Genomic DNA, 15,385 nt, shown 5'->3' with positions numbered 1-15,385 from the left:
CCCCTTCCTCTCCAAAGCAGCCCCCTTTCCATTTCACTTGTGGCACTGCCGCCTAGCCCCTAGCACAGCCCTTCGCCAGGCCTGCACGACCCGGACGGCTGGAGTAGGAAGGGGAAAACCCCGGCCTGGACCCCACCGGCACCGGGCCCCTCCGGACCAGAATCTGTCCGGCGGGGCTGAGAAGAAAACCCGGAGCAGTGATCAGCCTCGGGACCCAAGGGGGTCAGGGACGATGGGAAAACCCGGAGCGGATTACTCGAGCCAGAGCGCCCCATGCCTGCCGCTACCTCCTCCTTCCTGTAGCCCCCCTAATTCTCCAGTGAGATAATGTCTGGGGTGGGGGGCTGTTTGGTTTGGCCTGAGCCCTCAGGGGCGCCTCACACTTTCCGCCCCTGGCTGGGGCGCAGGGCAGCGGCCCCGAGGCTGAGTCACGGCCCGGCGCGGAGAGGGAGAGAGGGAGAGAAGGAGAAAGAGGGAGGGAGGGACCTGGACTCCGCCCCTCGTGCGCGGGGATCCCGGGTCAGCCCGGGTGAGGGCCAGGGCCCCCCTGGCGCCGCCCACTGTGGTCCAACAGGTTGAGCTGGTGTCCCGAGAAGCCACCTGCTGGAAAGGGAGGGAGGCCCCCTGCGGAGGGGGGTTGGGAGAGGAAAGCGAGTCCGACCCGGTTCGGCCTGGCTTGTCGCAGGGGAGCCAAACCTGGCCCTAGGTAGCCGGATTTGATTCCATTTGACACTAGTGGGAGGGGCCCTTTGGGGTACGCAGCTCCGCAGGCTCAGTCGGAAACATACTTCACCCGCTACCTTTCTCAGTTGGGGGGCTCCTAAGTATTTATCCCGGTCCTCCCCATAACCTACACATACCACACATCCCAAAACATCCAGGCATCCCTCGCCACCTGGATCTCTCAGCGAATCCATGTCAAGATATCCCTCCTCGGTGGAGACTCAGTTTCTCCACTTGGGGAACCCGCGGGATGGAGGTGGGGAGCAAAAGCGTCAGCGCGCCCCCTCCCCCTTCGCAGACTGGGCCCCTCCCCTCCGACAATGCCAAGGCCGCAGCGGGCACTGGCGACAGCACAGAGGCTGCTTGCCTGGGGCGCCCTTCCCTCCCCGCGGGGCACCGTCACGCGTGGGGAGGGACGCAGGGCGCCCGCAGGCTCAACTCCTCGGCTCCCTCCGAGAGGGGGTGGGGCGTAGGGGCCGGAGCTGAAGGCCTGGTGGCTCCCCCTCCCGCTCCCTTCTAGGTCCCTGACCTGATTATAGACCCTCACGGGACCCCCTCCCTCAAGACCCTAAGTCCCCAATTCGCCCCCACCCAGCCTATCCCTAACCTCTCATACCCTTCCCTCCTGACGTCCTGACCCTACAGAAGCCCCTCTTGAAGAAGAGGGAGCCCCTGTAGGGGGTGCTCGGTTCCCTGGCTGCTGCGGACACTGCCCCCTCCCCCCTCCTCTCCAGGTTCCAGGCCAGCCCCTCGGCTCCGCCCCCTCCCTGGACGAACGCAAGGCGAGACCTACTGGAGATGAGCGGGTATTCAGGCCAATGAGCGGACAGGGCGGTGGCGTGCAGGGGGCGGGCAGAGCAGCAGCAAAGGGCTGGATGGGGGCTGGGGGCGGAGTTTGAGTTAAGGTGGACTGGGAGAGATAGGGGCAGGAGAAGGGGGGGGAGAAAGGGACCGCGGCAGGTGAAGGGAGACAGAGAGAAGGAAAGAAGGAGAGAAAGGAGGAGGGTGGGAAAGGCTAGGAGAGCTAAGTAAGAGTTTGGAGAAGGGGGCAAGAAAGGAGGGAGGGACCCATCTGCGTTCCGCAGGCACTGGCTGGACGAAGGGGTTGAAGTTTATGTCCTTATTGGGCGGAGGGAGGGGGCCTGGGGGGCGGGTGAAAAACCAGGAAGTGACAGAGGGTGTTGCTAAGTGTTGGGGGGGGAGTTTGGGGGGTGGTAGGGGCGGGGGGAGGGAGGGGAGGGATGGGGGGAAAGCAAGCTGGAGGACAGGTGAGACAGCAGGACAGGTGAGGCGGGCCCTGGGGGGGGCGGGTGGGAGCCAGGTGAATGTACGGCTCTTGGCGGCCGAGGGGGGGCGGGCGGCAGGAGGAGGCCGAGGGCGGCGGAGGAGGAGCCCCCCAGCAGCGAGCGGCGAACAACTGACCGCGGCCTTCTGACCAGGACCGCAGCAGGGCCCCAAGCCCCCGGGCCTGGTGGGGGACGCGCTTCTTCCCACACCCTGAGCCTCAGCAGCTCCAGCCAGCGGACCCGACGGCTGAGAGGTGAGTGTACCCCATTTTTGTCTCCTGGCTTGGGGTTCACTAGGCTCGAGACTACTGCAGTGTCCTTCGTCCGTCCTGTAAGTGGGACCCCCACATACACACGCATACAGATCACATTCCCACCACTCCCCTTCCCTGTGCTTTCCCAACACCCCCGGTCTCTGGAATTGGTTTTAACTGGGAGGAAAGACAGAGAAGGAACTGCGGATGCCCCCCAACCCTAGGCGGAGGGTCCCCAGAAAGTTTCTCTGCACTTCTACTGGGATCAGACAGACAGGCGGCTTCGGGATGGAGAGGGGGTGAGGCGACGCTGAGCGTTCCCCCAGTCTCCTTCGTGACTTTAGGGGGAGACCCCAGACCGGACCGAGTTGAGGGAATGGAAACGCTGACGGACTCTAACTAGGACAACGCGCACCCCCCCCCCCACCCCGCGCCCCCTGGCGCGGTGGGTTGGCCCCAGGCCAGTTGCATGGGGGTTGGGGGGGCGCAGGAGGAGCCGCGGCTTGGGGGAAAGTTACCGGCTGGACTATTCGGTTTCTTGCGCTTCCAGAGCCGCGCTCTCTCCAGCGGTAGTGGGGCTCAGCAACAACCTCTGAACCGACATAGAACGACCGCTCTCTTCCCTGCCCCTCAATCCCACTCCCTTCCTTCAGGCTCCAGTCCCGCCGCTACCTTTTCCACGCCAGCTCATGCCCCCAGAACCCGAGAGCGAGGGCGGGTGACTAGGAAGAATTCTCCTACCTACTACCCGTCCCCCCACCGGCGCTGGCGCACCTGCCCCAGCCCAGAGTGGGGGTCGCTACTGTGTTGTTGTAGAACCTACAGAGTGAGCCTGGCAGAAGGCTGCCATTCAAAGGGGTGGGGGTCGCTGCTTTCAATTTCCAGCTTTCTCTCCCTCCTCCCACCCCATCCCAAGTAAGAGAGCGACGTGTCCCGGCCAGAGCGAGGTGGGGGCGGGAGTGGGGGGGCGGCGTGGGCAGCGGGTTGTGCCCGGACACGTGCCTGCCCAAGCGCCCCGGCCCTGCTGGTGTTTAGAGAGAGGGCGGGTCCCCTGCCCCCCGCCCCGCACAACCCCCACGTATCAAAGGGCGGCTGAGACGTGGTGAGACCTCGGGGCGCCCTGGGGGGCAGGGGGGCGGGGAGCCTGGGTCCGGAGCAGGGGAGGGGCAGAGGCGCCGGTGCTAGCTGACCCACAGGAAACGAGCGCTGCTGACCTAGTTTGGGACACCGGAAGTGGGTGCTGGGGAGAGGGGGAGACCGGCAGGCTGTCCTGGCTTCCGGGCCAGGTGGAGGGTGTTCTTGAATTGACCCCCGCCCGAATGCCTTGGAGACCCCTAGCTGCAGCCGAGAATGGGTATGAGTCAGCGCAGCTATTCCCCCTTCCCCCAACTTATTCCTGGAGGAGGGAGACCGCTTATCAGGGGCGGGGGAACCAGATTGGGCTGTGAGGGGTTAAACCAGGATGGGAACTGTCTGTTCCCTAAGGGAGTATGTGTGAGTGTGGGGATGAGGCCTGGAGGATTCTGGGGTTGCCTCCTGCTGCCCTACACACACCAACTGGTTTGGTCACCCCTGTACCCGCCTGGCACTGCTGGGAGAGCTGGCATGGAGTAGACATCAGGTTGGGGAGGAGAGAGTGGACATAAGGAGTGTTGTGCTGCGCTAAAGAGGGACATATTTGTGACTATGTCTGGGTGATAGTTAGTGTTCCTCCTTAGTGGTAACTGGGGAGAAGGGCAGGGGTCTCCCCCTGGAGCAGCTGATGAAACAAGGAGAAATCTCTGTCAGTGCCTCTGTCCCTGGCCCCCGGGACCCCAGCTCCCCCAGCGTGCCTCTGTTACATGGTTGCTGTGGGCACAACACAACCTGCTGGCACCCCCAGACACTGTCCCCTCCCTTGGGTACCACACACCCCCAGCCTTGGCACGGGGTCAAAAAGGGGTTAATACCACCAGAATGGGGCTCTGGGGAAGAAAGAAGGCAGTGCCCACTAGGCTCAGGTGTCAAGGAGACAGGCTTGCTCTAATGGGACTCTCATCACTACTCAGCTCTGGCTGATGTAGACCCCAGTGTCTGGAAGACAGGTGCTGTCCTCTTCCTCTTCCCCATGGTGCCCCCTGGCACCCAGGGCCCCCAGCTCCTCCTTGGCCTAGTGCCTGCCCAGGGAGGGTGCGGCGGGCAGCGGGGGCTGGGCTAACAATGCACCATCAGGCCCTTTGTGTGCCTGCACTTGGCACCCTGGGGAAGGGTGGGGGAGGGGGCCCAGCAGGCATGGGGGGCGGAGCGCTCTGGGGTGGGGACAGTGAAGGCTGGGGGAGAGAAGCAAATGAAAGCAGGTGGGGAGGAAAGGGAAGTAGGTCAGATAGGGTACCAGCCCCCCATTCCAAGCCAAGACTGAGAGAACCAGCCCCTCATCCTATGGCTGCCTGGATGGCATCAGACTGAGGGACAGCCTAGGACTGGGCATTTGGGGTCAGAAGTCACTGCCCAGGGGACTGCTCAGATGGAGGAGGTTTGGCCTGGTACTGCCCCCTTCTTAATGGCTGAGAGACCCAATTCTTCTGGCCCAAGACCAAGGCCCCAAGATGAGTAGAGAATGGGCTCCAGGCAGGTCACTGCCCTCTGACAGAAGCCTCTGGGCCTACTGCGGGGCTTCCTGCCTCTGCCCCGCTTGGCTCCCTGACCTTCCTGAGAGTTAAGACTGCCCTGACACCAGGCCTTAGGGCCTATGCCTGTTTTGGCCTAGGGCGGGAGAGAACAGTGGGGGAGGAAGGTGGGGACAGGCAGATGGATAGGACCCTGGCATGGGGTGTGCCTGCCCTGGCCTCTTCCCCCTCCTTGTGCTGAGTAAACTCGTGAGTAAACTTGACGTTTTGCCCGGACAGTTTGAAGTTGCCTCGCTGCCCCCTCCCCCCCACTCTTGCCAACACAGAAGCGGCCAGGCGCCAGGGCAGGCCCGGGGGACTGGGAGGAAGGGGATAGAGCTGCTGTCATCCACCATCAAGTGTTTGGTGGGGTGGGGACAAGAAAGACCCCCACACCCAGCCAGGCCTAGGTCTTGGCAAGAGTCTTGGCTGGGGCCTGCCAGCATCTGTCCCAGAGCCTTGGGGAGCCCAGGAAAAGTGGCTTCAAAGCAGGTCCTCTGCCCACTTCTGACCTCTACCTCTACTAGGGAAAGGCACCCAGCTACCACCTGGCCCCCTGAGTTGCCATCTTTAATATTCACTGGCACAGGGACAAAGCTACCTTTAACAAATTCCCCAGGGAGACCAGAGAGGGCTGCCGTCTTCATCCTGCCCCACAGTTTGGGATGGACATCTTAGCCCTCTCTTCCCTGAGGCCTCCAGATGCCATGGTTCTGCTCTGGAGGATAGCATTCTCATTTGCCAGCACTTGCCCTGACCACACCTGGGCCTAACCCCACATATACCTCTACCATATTCACCATCAGGCCTAGCCCTGATCTCCCCAAACCCCTTCCTTTGCCTGCTATCCTCCCCAGAACCAGGTCAGCCTTCAGAGCTTCCCAGTCAGCAAATACCTGTGCCAGATTCAGGGGTCGAAGGTGCCCCAGGCAAAAGAGGGCTGATGGCAGGCAAATGAAACAGTGATCCCCCATAAATATATCAATTTGCTATCTTTTGACATCACTGATTCCTCTTCTTCCTCCCAGGCCAACAGAATGACATGGGGAAATGCCATCCCAGTCCCTGACAGGCCTCAGAGTGGGGCTCCCCCAGGCCCTTACTTTCGACCTCATGTCTCTGGCTTCAGTTTCCTTCCTGTTTCCACCGTCCCCCCAACTCCTCCCCACCCATATGCCCCTTTCAACAGACATCCTCTCCTCCTTCCTTCCTCCTTTCCTCCCCCTTTGCCTGGGAGCAGGGGTCCTCTTTCCTCCACCACGGACATCCTAGCCTTTTACCTCTTGTTAAACCTAGCCCTGTTGGAGATTCACGACCAAGTCATCTGCCCTTCCCACCCATCAGCAAGGCTCTGGGGAAGAGGAGAACCCAGAGCTTCTCAAGGGGGACTACAACTCCCAAGGTACATACAAAGCAATTGTGGTGCACACTGGGAGTTGTAGTCCTTGAGCTCTCAATTCGGCTGAGTCTGGAAGTGTTTCTGGATGAGGGTGAAAGCCAGAACTGGGATGGGTTGGAATGTGGGTACCCTCTGTATCCCCCCACTTTATTCTTGCTATCGCATTGCCATGGGATGCTGTGTACCTATGATTGACATCCATCTGTCTTGCTGAGACATGCTACCCGTCCTCACCTTAGGGCCCCACCCAAAAGATGCCCACACCCTGCCCTGCTGCCCCTGGCAGGGGTGAAACAGAGGGGCCCCATGAACTCCCTCCCTGCCCCCTGCCCTCTAGGCTGGTTCCCTCCCTTTATGGGGATCAAAGGGCAGAGAGCAGCCCCACCCCACTCCCTCGCAGGCTGCAGGCACTAGGGCTCTCAGGAATTGCAGGGACTTTGGTGCCCAAGCAAATGCTTGGGCAGGGGAAATGCCGGGAGGTTGGCACCTGGTGGTAGGGAGAGACACTGGCCCCCACCCTGGGGTGTGGAGCCTTCATTAACTGCTCACAGGGCTGCCCATTGCCTCCTAGGCTCTCTCTGTGTAGGCCCTGACCAGTGTGCTACCTCTTGAGGAGGTGGCTTGAGAACAGGGTCTTAGGCCTTATCTGTAGGGCCTAGGGGCCTGGGCCCGTCTGGCTGGCACCAAGGCACAGGGTGACCCTCCCCCACCTCAGGCCCACAGTTGGCATGGGGCGCTGGGAGCAGGGGGGTAGGAGGGAGAGGAGGGCAGGACTGCCAGCATCCTGGTGGGTAGGTGCCAACCGGGCCGGGAGCTGGTGAGGGGCAGCAGGCCAGCGGCATTGAGCCAGCAGCTGTTGGGGGAAAGGGGAGGGGATACTTTAGGGGGCATTTCTATGGCACCCCCAAGCCTAGCAGGACTTGGGATGGCCTAGTGTCTGGGGGACACTAGGGGACCCCTCATTCCAGGAATAAGGGACCCCAGGAGTTGTTTAAGTGAAACTTGGTGGCCCATCCATGTCTGGGCTCAGAGCTCTCCTGAGTTGCCCCTCAGGCCCAGGCGGGTCCCACCCAACCGGCCAGGGTGGCAGCAGCTTGCGCAAGGGGTGGGGCTAGGCGCTTCCCAGCAGATGCCCCCTCCCGGCTCCTTCCTCTTTCGGTGCCCACAGCTCCCCCAATCTGTCTATCCCCCTCAGGCCAGCTCTGTTCCCCCGATCCCCCTGGCTATTGGGGGCTGGCATGAGTGCTGCCCCCTGGCCTGGTTGGCAGGGGTTGGCACCCGGGCAAGGAACTGTGGTATGTGAGTGGGTTTGGGGTGAGGCTATGGGGAGGGCGGGGTGCCGCCTTGCCCAGCCCCTGAGGGCCCCAGCCCAGTACAGGGTAGGGAGAATTCGGCCAGCTCCCAGGGGGACTGAGGAGCCTGCTGGGGTCTGGAGGGCTTCCTTGTGGTCCCCATCCCACATACTCTGAAGGGCTAGGACCCAGGCACCTGTCACCCCTGGCACTGACTGTCCAGGGTTCCCCTCCTCCCTCTTCTGGCCACTGCTGCCTCTGTCCCCTCCCCTCCCTTCTTCCTTCTCCTGGTCCCACCTCCAGTAGCCTCTCCCATTGCTCCTCCTCATCTCTGTCCTCCTGGACTGTCCCAGCTCCTACCTTTCTTACCCCTCACCTTTTTCCTCTTTTAGGACTGAGTAAGGACAGGAGTAGGTGGGTTCTGCTGGGGCTTCTGGCACCACAGGCAGAGACTCTGGGCCCTCTCCCACGCCGCCAGCCCTCTGGTAACCCCTCCCTCCAAGCTGGGGGGAGGGGGGACAGCACCCAGAGGGTTAAGGCTGTAGGGGGGAGGGGCTGGGCCAGGTCGTGGGCGGCCCCTTTGAAGGAGGGAGCTGGAGCGGGGAACAGCCACCCTACCTCCCCCCAAGCCTGGCCCTCCCCCACCTGTCCCAACCTGCTGCCCCCAGGGGCCAGGAGGAGTTGCCGCCAGGCCCCTCAGCGTTCAGGTGAGTAGGCCCTGCTCTGGCTTGGGAGATCAGGCCCCAGGGGGGCTTGGAGGCCTAGAATTAGCCAAGGGTCAGAGGACTGAAAAACAGGCCAGGAAGAGGGTGCCCAGACTTCACAAGAGAGTTTAGGGAACTGAGGGCTTGAGAAGCAGGAATGTGGGGAGGCTTCAGTGTTTAAGGGGACCCGAGCAGATCAGGAGAGGCAGAAGAGGGGCCTATAGGAACTGAGTGATTGCTGGGCCAGGCCAGGAGGCTGGACAGGCTGGCAGAGAGCCGGGCTCCGGAGATCGGGCTGGGGTGTCCTCTGGGGCTGGGGGGCTCAGGTTTCTGCCGGCGGCTTGGCGGGTGTGGGGTTACCAGCCAGCTCGGTTACCCAGCCGGAGACACTAGGCTGGGGGGGAGGGGGTGGGCACAGGGCAGACCCTGGCACCTTGTGCAGTCTCCTCAGGCCCTAAGGGGAGCTGGCACTGTCCAGGCAGACCCTGCTGAGAACCCTGATGGCCAGAGTCTGTCCAAGTGGACAATTGCCTGGTCCAGGGTGGGCACCCTCCGGGGAAAGTCCAGCAGCTCCAGGGCTGGAAACTCTGACGGGCGGAGAGGCACCGGTTGTCCCCCCACCCCCACCCCACATCCGCTGTCGATGCAAACCCCCCCTCCACCACTCATTCTCCCCAACTGGCTCCCAAATTGTGGTCCCCTGCTTCATCCAAAAATGGATGAACTCAACCATCTTTTGGCAAGACCAGGCATTAGAAGGCAGCCCTGGTCCCTGATTTAATTCCTCTGCCGCTCTCCACCCTCACATGCCTGGGGAGAAGGGAAGGGATGCTTGGAGTAGGGGGCCAATGGAGAAAGTGGAGAAGTTTGAGCAAGAGAGAACCAAGGGGAAGAGAAAGGAGAGGCAGGGACAGTTCCTGGGAGGAGGCCTAGGGACACTGATGTGGTGGAGAGGGTTCGGAGTTCGGGGAGGGCTGAAGGAAGGAAAGCAAAGGGTGGACTTACGGAGGGAAGACAAGGGTCGGAGGAGGCAATGAGGGGACAGAACGAGGAGGCCAAGAGAGGGGCAAGAGTGAGGGCTGGATGACGGCAGGGAATACTCAAAGGTGGCAGCGCGAAGGCTGAGAGAATTGCCCCCATTCCTTCCTCCGCCATATTTTATCTCCCTCATATTTCCCTTGATGGGGACTAAGGGGCTATGGGCAAGGGCTGGTGTCGTGGAAAGAAAATGTAGGGAAGCATTAAGGTCTCCCTCATTTCAGGAGCCCCAGAACCAGGACTGGGGGATTTGGAGCTGGGCAGAGACTTAACCCCCACAGCACCGGGAAGCAGCCAACTCCCCTCGCCTCCTTCCCCCTTCGTGGCTTGCGGTCTCTCTTCCCCGCCTCGGCCCCCAGGAAGTGTGAGTGCTGGGGGTGGTGAGGTTAGGAGGGGGAAGCGTCATATGGGGGATGGGGAAGGCATGCACAAGCTTGGAGGGGCTGGGGTGGGGAGAGAAGGGCTCCATAAATGTCAGAGCATCCCTGGGCAGAGAACCTCTTCTTTGAAGCCCTTCTAGTCCTCATGTGAGAAGAGGCTCAGCCCCTTTACCTTCCCTCCCCAACTGGGCAATCCAGATGGCTGCAGCTCCTGGGCCCCAGAGGCCCTGGGAAGTGGTGGGGGAAGCTGGGGAACAAGGATTCCTGGGTCCCTTAGGACTTTGGACTGGCTGTCCAATTTCCCCACCCCCCTGGTCCAGACGCAGGCCAAAGCCATGGCTTCGTGCAAACTTAGCTCCAAAAAACAGGAAGAGAACCTGAGGCTGGAGTTGGGGTTGGGGGTGGAGGGAGAAAGGAGACAGAAGTAAGGGGGAGGGGTGGCCAACCAGGGCACCAGGAGCGTTGGGAAGAGCCTCAGGTCTCTCCATCATCCCTGGCAGGAAGATGTTACAGCCTGGTCCTCATCCTCCCTCACCCCAAGCTGCTGCTCCTGGAGAAGCCTGGCCAGGCCCCTCTCAGGCTCCCTGGCAGAGCCTAGAGGTAGGGGCCTTGGAACCTGGGGAGGGGGGGCTCTGTGTGCCTGTGTCTCAGGCCCATATCTATTTTCTCCGCTGCTAATCCTGGTTCCGCCTGCTGCCCCCCACACTAAGCCTCACTCCCCTAATCCCCAGGGTGGGGGAAAGGGGGGCCAGCTTTACTCAGCTGCCCTGTTCAGGGCCTGCTATCCCTGCCCTTCGGCTGGCTCAAGCCAGCAGTATTGGCCCTAGTGGCCCCCAGCCCTGCACTGGACCCTGCCTGAGGTCAGAACCTGGAAAGAGTTCCCATCTCCCTTTTCTTTCCAAGACCAGGCCAGTGGCCTCCACCTTTTGGTTTCTTGGTGCTGGACATACCCTGCCAGGTGCCCTTGAGCACTGAAGGGTAGGTGATAGGCACTCCCACCTTTACCCCCTCCCAACTTTCTCACCCTGAAGTCTTCCCCCAACCAAAGATAGGGCAGGCTTGACTCAGGGCCCAGTTTCAAGAGAGCTGCCCACCGGCCTGGCCGGTCTAGCAGGCCTGACAGTGAGGGGAGCCTGGGGGGGTGGCGGGAAAGAGGGGAGTGATGGGGTGGGGCCCCCAGTTCTTCCCCCTACCAGGCAAACAGACCAAACAGACCTTGCCCGGTTCCCTGGCACAGCTGCACCCCCAACCACCACACACGCCCATGCCCACAAGGTCTTAGCAAGAGGGGGCATGCCAGACTGGGTGGGGATGGGCCGCCTTCATGGGGCGTCAGGGGACTGGGCCCTCTGGGATGCAGAGGTGGGAAAGGTGCCCAAGGTGGGGTGGGTACCCTGGCACCAGTGCCCTACCCTGACAGAAAGAAGGGGGAGGCCTTTGCCCCACCCATCCCTCCCAGATGATGGGTCTAGGAGGGCCCCTTGGCCTGGTTGGCACCACCATAGCTCCAGGTGGCATCTATATTGGCATGGGTGCTAGAGCCCTGGGTAAGGGTTAAGGGAGTTTCCCAGAAGCTAGAGAATCTTATGAACACCCTCTCCTTCCCACACATGTCCTCTGCCTCTCCCCCTCTTTCATTGCTACCTCTTGGCCATGGGCATTGGATTTGGGCCTAAGGAGTTAAACACCCACCCTTGCCCAATCCCTGTGTGAGTTGCGTGGTGAACGAGCCTGAGCCTGTGACCTGACAGTGAGGTCAGCCAATCAGCGCCCCCACCACACCAAGTTGCCACGGAGACTGGCCCTGGGGTGGGAGAAAGGAGGCGGGCTTAGCAGCGGGAATGGGTGGGGTGGGCAGGGAAGGAGGGAGAGGGATGGGGTGAGCCACGTGCCTGCCAGTGCCCAGCTCCCAGCCAATGGACAGCGAGGACAGCCCCACCCATCCCCCTTAGGAGGGACAGGATCCACTTGGGCCCAGGAGGGTGCCTACTGCTGCTTAAGTGGCTGCAGCCACTGTTGCTGCTGCTCCTCCTGCTGCTGCTGCCCACCTGGTTTTTGTTTGTTCCCAAGTCTGGGGGCCATTTGCCACTTGTACCATTTGTTAAGTACAAGCAGGAGGATTAAAGGGAGCAGGGAAAGCTCCCAGATGGCTTGTTTCCTAGGGAGAGAAGTGGTTTGCGGACTTAAGGTGGGAACAGGTGAGCTATCTAAGGGTGCCTAGATGTGGCTTACAAGCAAAGAAGGACATGCGGGTGCTGCTCACCCAAGGTTTCTGTGCAGGAGCCCTGGCCTTGCAATGAAGAGGGCAGGCAGGGAGGCAGACACAGAGAATGCAGTTCTTGTGTCCTGAAGAGGAAATGTGTGGCTTGACTCCCCCATTCACCCCCCCACCCAAAAAAAAAAACCTTTCCCCATCAATGGCCACATCTGAACAACTGCTGGAGTGGCAGAGGGGACACTGACAAAATGTCAGTGGGACTTGCCCTAGGGATCATCTGGGCTAGTCTTTAATATTACATATGAGGAACAGGCCTCCTCAGGAAAGGAAGTGACTTGTCCAAAGTCATGTAGCTAGTAGTAGCCTGGTTCCCTCACGGTGATTTGAGGGAGGAAGGCAGACCTGTCCCCAAGTAGTTTTCTTAACAGGCCATCTGTATAGTGGAATCTGACCCCAGGCTAGGCCAAGGCCAGAACATTTATCGAATCCCCACTGCATATCAGGCATTGTGCCATATTTGGTCTCATTTAACCCTCATCACAACCCTAGGAGTCAGGTGGAATTATCCTATGTTACAGATGAGGAAGGCGACTCAGAGATTAAGTCACTTGTTTAAGGTCATGGAGCTAACTGGTGGCAGAGACAGGATTCAAACTCAAGCCTGGCTGACTCCAGAGCCCAGCTCTTTCCGGGCCCCAGCACTGTCTCCAGTTGCTCCAGACCCACAAAATGTCAGGGCTGAAGGGCTGAGCCATTGGGGCCACTACTTCCACCCCCTCCTTGCACAGCTGAGGAAATGGAAGCACAGAGAGAAATGACTTTCCCAAGGTCATTCAGCAAGACAGTAGCAGAGCCAGGATTTAAAGCAGGTCTCACCCACTTCCAGGCCCCAACCCCTGCCCACACCTCTGCCAGCCTTGGTGCTCTGCACCCACCTCCTGGCTGCTCTGCATCCACCTCCTGCGGCTGGGCCTTGGAGGGTAAAGGATAGAGAGCAGGACCAAGGCCCTCTGGAGACAGGGCTCTCCTGGAATAGGGAGGGAGGGGTGGCAGTAGCTGAGGAGGAGGTGGGGGGTGGGACTGGAACTTGGCCCATTGGCAGTAGGGGAGGGGGCGGGGGTGATGCTTATCTGTGCGGGGCAGGAAGCACCCGCGCCAGCCAGTGACACCCCAGCAAAGGGTGGCTGCTCCTTGGCCCCATGGGGGAGGGGAGGATGTGGGGGGAGGGATGCTGGGAGCTGTGTTTCCCGTTTGGCCTGGAGAAGCGGGGGATCTAGAAGGGGAGATGAACTTTTGGTAGCCAGGGGAGGGGCACGAGGAAGAAGAGGATGATGCTTGGAAGCTGCCTTCTCTTGTTTGCATATGTTTTACAGTGTCCTAACCGCTTTGGAGAGCGATAACTTGAGTTAAAGCACCTGTCTGTGCCTGGCCTCCAGCAGATCTTGGTCCAGTGTGAGTCCGAACTCTCTCATTGGCCTCTCCCCAGGTTATGAGGAGGTTCCATTACAAAGAGTGTTACCTCACTTTTCAAATGACTGAGGCCAGCTGCCAGTACCACCCCTGGTCCTTCGGCCAATTCTTTATGAAGCCTGAACCAGGACCCAGGCAACCTATCTCCCAGTCCACTGCTCCTTCCAAAGAGATGGGGAATGGGGCAGGTGACATAGATGGACCTCTATGGAAGGGCCAGAAAGGCAGGGCTCCTGCTGCCACAGAGGCAGAGTAGAATAGAATAGTGGTTAGGAACAAGGACCGGGCCCACTGCCTGAGTTTGAACACTGTTCTGCACTTAACTTGGAAAATCACTTCACCTGTCTGAACCTCAGTTTCCTTGTCTGTGAAACAAATGATGATCATACTTCAGAGCGTTCTGGAAGATGAAATGAGTGTAAAGTACTCAGAAGGGTGACTGGCATGCAGTCATCCCTCAATAAGTATTGACTAAAGTTGGTCCTCTTTCCCCAGACCCTTATGGGCTGAGCGCTCTTAATCTCCCCTCTACTTGACTCTGCAGGAGAAGATGGGGAGCCCCGAGGATGACCTGATTGGGATTCCATTCCCGGACCACAGCAGTGAGCTCCTGAGCTGCCTCAATGAGCAGCGCCAGCTGGGCCACCTATGTGACCTCACCATCCGGACGCAGGGCCTTGAATACCGCACCCACAGGGCTGTGCTAGCTGCCTGTAGCCACTACTTCAAGAAGCTTTTCACTGAGGGCGGTGGCGGAGCTGTCATGGGGGCTGGGGGCAGCGGGACGGCCGCTGGGGGAGCAGGGGCTGGCGTGTGTGAGCTGGACTTTGTAGGGCCAGAGGCACTAGGCGCCCTCCTTGAATTTGCCTATACAGCCACACTGACCACCAGCAGCGCCAACATGCCAGCTGTGCTCCAGGCTGCCCGCCTGCTGGAGATCCCGTGTGTCATCGCTGCTTGCATGGAGATTCTGCAGGGCAGTGGGCTAGAAGCTCCCAGCCCAGACGAGGATGACTGTGAGCGAGCCCGCCAGTATCTGGAGGCCTTTGCCACAGCCACGGCCTCTGGAGTTCCCAATGGTGAAGACAGTCCTCCACAGGTGCCCCTCCCACCACCTCCGCCACCGCCACCTCGGCCTGTTGCCCGCCGCAGCCGCAAGCCCCGGAAAGCTTTCCTGCAAACCAAGGGGGCCAGAGCAAACCACCTAGTCCCTGAGGTGCCCACAGTGCCCACCCATCCCTTGACCTATGATGAGGAGGAGGTGGCAGGCAGAGTGGGCAGCAGTGGGGGCAGTGGGCTGGGGGACAGCTACAGCCCTCCCACAGGAACTGCCTCCCCTCCTGAGGGGCCCCAGAGCTACGAACCCTATGAGGGTGAGGAAGAAGAAGAGGAGCTGGTATATCCCCCAGCCTATGGGCTGGCACAGGGTGGCGGGCCCCCGCTGTCCCCAGAGGAGCTGGGCTCAGATGAGGATGCCATCGATCCTGACCTGATGGCCTACCTAAGCTCCCTGCACCAGGACAACCTGGCACCAGGCCTGGACAGCCAAGACAAGCTGGTGCGCAAACGCCGCTCTCAGATGCCTCAGGAGTGCCCTGTCTGCCACAAGATCATCCATGGGGCAGGCAAACTGCCTCGCCACATGAGGACCCACACAGGCGAGAAGCCCTTTGCCTGCGAGGTCTGCGGTGTTCGATTCACCCGGTGAGCAGCAAGTGGGGAAGGGCCCGGCAGGGGCCATGGGTAGCGGACAGGGTGGGAGGAGATGGGGAAGAAGTTAGGAGACCCGAGGTGGAGGTAGGTGGTCCTGGAGGGACTGGGGCATGGGTGGGTTACTGGAGTGAGGAAAGCAGAAGAAAACAAGCCAGCAGGGGGTGGGTCTGGAGCATGAAAGATTCGGTGCCCGGGAGGGCAGTGCTGGAAGCAGAGGAGTGGATAATGACAAGGCCTAGTTAAGCTAGAGGCGAGCCAGCAGG

General features: G+C 60.7%; 1 protein-coding gene across 7 annotated transcripts in view; it reads left to right on the top strand.

The window, feature by feature from the left end:
- Positions 1 to 1,947: 1,947 nt before the first annotated feature.
- Positions 1,948 to 15,385, top strand: part of ZBTB7B (zinc finger and BTB domain containing 7B) — a 15,879-nt gene continuing 2,441 nt past the window's right edge. The window contains exons 1-6 of one of the 7 annotated variants that reach the window (XM_030824369.1): positions 1,969 to 2,008; positions 2,163 to 2,263; positions 9,566 to 9,705; positions 10,222 to 10,321; positions 13,313 to 13,391; positions 13,954 to 15,113. In XM_030824369.1, the coding sequence (XP_030680229.1) occupies positions 13,960 to 15,113 (1,154 nt within the window). In that variant the 5' untranslated portion in view covers positions 1,969 to 2,008; positions 2,163 to 2,263; positions 9,566 to 9,705; ... (1 more) ...; positions 13,313 to 13,391; positions 13,954 to 13,959. The other 6 variants (XM_030824372.1, XM_030824374.1, XM_030824370.1 and 3 more) reach the window with 6 other exon arrangements.

The sequence above is a fragment of the Nomascus leucogenys genome, chromosome 12 (assembly GCF_006542625.1).
Source record: "Nomascus leucogenys isolate Asia chromosome 12, Asia_NLE_v1, whole genome shotgun sequence".
In the NCBI taxonomy this organism is placed as follows: domain Eukaryota; kingdom Metazoa; phylum Chordata; class Mammalia; order Primates; family Hylobatidae; genus Nomascus; species Nomascus leucogenys.
Note: the sequence above shows the minus strand (reverse complement) of the source record. Positions and strands in the feature narration are given on the sequence as shown.